Source organism: Elephantulus edwardii, unplaced genomic scaffold, assembly GCF_000299155.1.
Source record: "Elephantulus edwardii isolate Elephantulus edwardi_28Jun2011 unplaced genomic scaffold, EleEdw1.0 scaffold00122, whole genome shotgun sequence".
In the NCBI taxonomy this organism is placed as follows: Eukaryota; Metazoa; Chordata; class Mammalia; order Macroscelidea; family Macroscelididae; genus Elephantulus; species Elephantulus edwardii.
The window spans coordinates 9668604-9671146 of NW_006399872.1; the positions used below are offsets into that span (position 1 = coordinate 9668604).

General features: G+C 34.2%; 1 protein-coding gene across 1 annotated transcript in view; it reads right to left on the reverse strand.

Annotated features, from left to right (window-relative positions):
- Window positions 1–2543, reverse strand: part of CENPE (centromere protein E, 312kDa) — a 131999-nt gene that overhangs the window by 68715 nt on the left and 60741 nt on the right. The window contains 2 exon segments of the mRNA XM_006893116.1: window positions 1886–2051; window positions 2129–2251. Of these exon segments, the coding sequence (XP_006893178.1) occupies window positions 1886–2051; window positions 2129–2251 (289 nt within the window).

The following is a 2543-nucleotide window of genomic DNA, read 5'->3' on the forward strand; positions in this document are numbered from 1 at the left end:
AATCTCTGTAAATGTTCATTAAAACTAATAAAATTTAATAATTTTTTTTTTTTTAAAAAGAAAGTCATGATACCAGAAAGAAATGGCTGGCACAGGACCATTTCAGAAGGTAGAAAAATAAAAGAAACCAATGGTGATGAAGAAAGAAGTTTAAGCTGTACTGAAGGCATAGGGGGGAAACAATAAGGACCCCAAAATTGATAGTACACTAATTGAAGTATTTCAACAAAAAGATGAAGCCATAGATGTGCTCACTAGTCTACGGTAAGAAATCTGGAAGACAACTACTTGACCAACTGACTGGAAGAGATCCACATTTCTTCCCATTCACAAAGAGGTGATCCAACACAACATGAAACTACTGAACAATGTCGTTAATATCACATACAGGTACAATCTTGCTGAAGGTCACCCAAAAATGACTGGGACAGTAAAATGACAGAGAATTCCCAGAAATTCAAGTAGGATTTAGAAGAGGCTGTGGCACCATGAGTATCACTGCTTATGTTCGATGGATCTTAACTGAAAGCAAAGAATATCAGAAAGATGTTTTTGTGTTTTTTATTGACTATGCAAGGGCATTTGGTTATATGAATCACAACAAATTGTGGATAACATTGAAAAGAATGGGAAACCCAGAACACTTAATTGTGCTCTTGCAAATCCTGTATGTAGACCAAGAAGCTGTCGAATGAACAGAGCAATAGAACACTGGATAGCTTAAAATTAAGGAAAGAAAATGGCAAGACCTCTTCAATTTGTATGCCAAGCAAATAATTTTAGAGGCTAAACTTTATAAAGCAGGGCATGAGTACTGAGGGAAGACTCAGTAACAAAATGCTTTTTGCAGATAAGACAACCTTGCTTGCCAAAAGTGAACAAGACATTAAATGCTCACTGCAGAAGAGCAAAGACTACAGCCTTCAAAATGAATTACATCTCAACATCATGAAGATAAAAATCTTCACCACTGGGCCAATAGGCAACATCATGATGAATGGAGAAAAAAGAGTAGCATGGCCAATGATTTCATCTTGCTTGGATCCACCAAAACTACCCTTGATACCAGCAGTCACTGAGTAAATTTGCTGTGATTAAGGAGCAATGATGTCAGATTAAAGACTAATGAGTGTCTGATTTAATTTATGGCCTTTTCAATTACTTGTTATATATCTGGAAGTTGGACAATGAGTAAGCATGACAGAAGAAGAAATAATGGCTTTGAGTTGTGGTGCTGGAGAAGAGTACTAAATATTCTATGAATCACCAAGAGGATAAACGAACGTCTTCAAGAAAGTACAGTGAGGGTCTTCCTTGGAGGCAAGGATGGTAAAGATTCATCTCACATATTTTGGGCATACTGTTAGGAGAGGCCAGTCTTTGGAGAAGGACATCATGTGTGCAAAGGCTGAGGGTCAGAGAAAGAGAAGACTCTTCATGAGATGGATTGACACAGTGATTGTATAAAGGGTTCAATTATATGCGAGATAATAAGGATGGCACAAGACAAGACAAGGTTTAGATACATTGTTCACAGGGTTGCTATGTGTTGTGATTAACACAAGGGCAACTAGCACAACAACAACAAATTAAACTCATAATCAGAGAAACTAAACAGTTACAGTAGAATTTGAAAAAAGTTAATGTTGGCTTATCTTCTTCTAGATATGGCTCAGTTTTTCTGAAAAGTAATTTTTAAAACTTTAAACTGATGGAAATTTTATAAATACTGATAGCAAAAGGTATCAGAAACTTTATATAAACTATTAAAAAATCAAAGCATAAAATATTTCTAAGCATTGAAATATACAGTTGTCAAATCCTTTATGTACATTTCTATAGCAAGCTAGGTTTGCAAAGAGATGAACTGAAAATGAAACAGTACCTTTTGGAACTTTGCCATCTACAAGGGAGGTCAATTTTCCTATTTCATTAAAAGCAAATTGTAATTCTTTCTCTAGATCAGCTTGCATTTTCTTTTTTGTCTCCAATTGCCTTTGAAAGGCCTTCATATCATTTTCCATTTGCTTGCATGCATTTTCAAGTTCTTTCTATTGAGAGATCATTACAAATTCAGAATAATCATCATCACAACTGCCTTACAATAAATATTATGAAGATAATTTACCACTTTTTCATTCAGCTCTAGATTTTCACTTCTAAGAAAGGCTGATTCTCTCTTGGCATCAAGAGTTACAGTTTCGGCATCAAATAGAGTCTGTCTCATCTGCTTGAGGTCTTCAGTGTTTTCCTAAAGAAATAAAAATGATATATACATGTCAGAAGGGGTTTAGTGAACTCTTATTTTCTTAGGGTTATAAAAAGACTTTGGAGAACATTCTTAAGTAAACATAAAGGGGAAACCGACCCTATTTATCACATGTACTTTCAGAATAAAAAGAAATTGCTTTAATAATAAAAGTTAAAAAAAAATCCTGGCTATATTTTTCCAAATTATAAAAGCAGAGTATAAAAGTATCAAAATTTAAAAAATTAGTTGTTGTCTAATAAAAGTTTAAAACACTTGTACAGCAAAGCCGTTC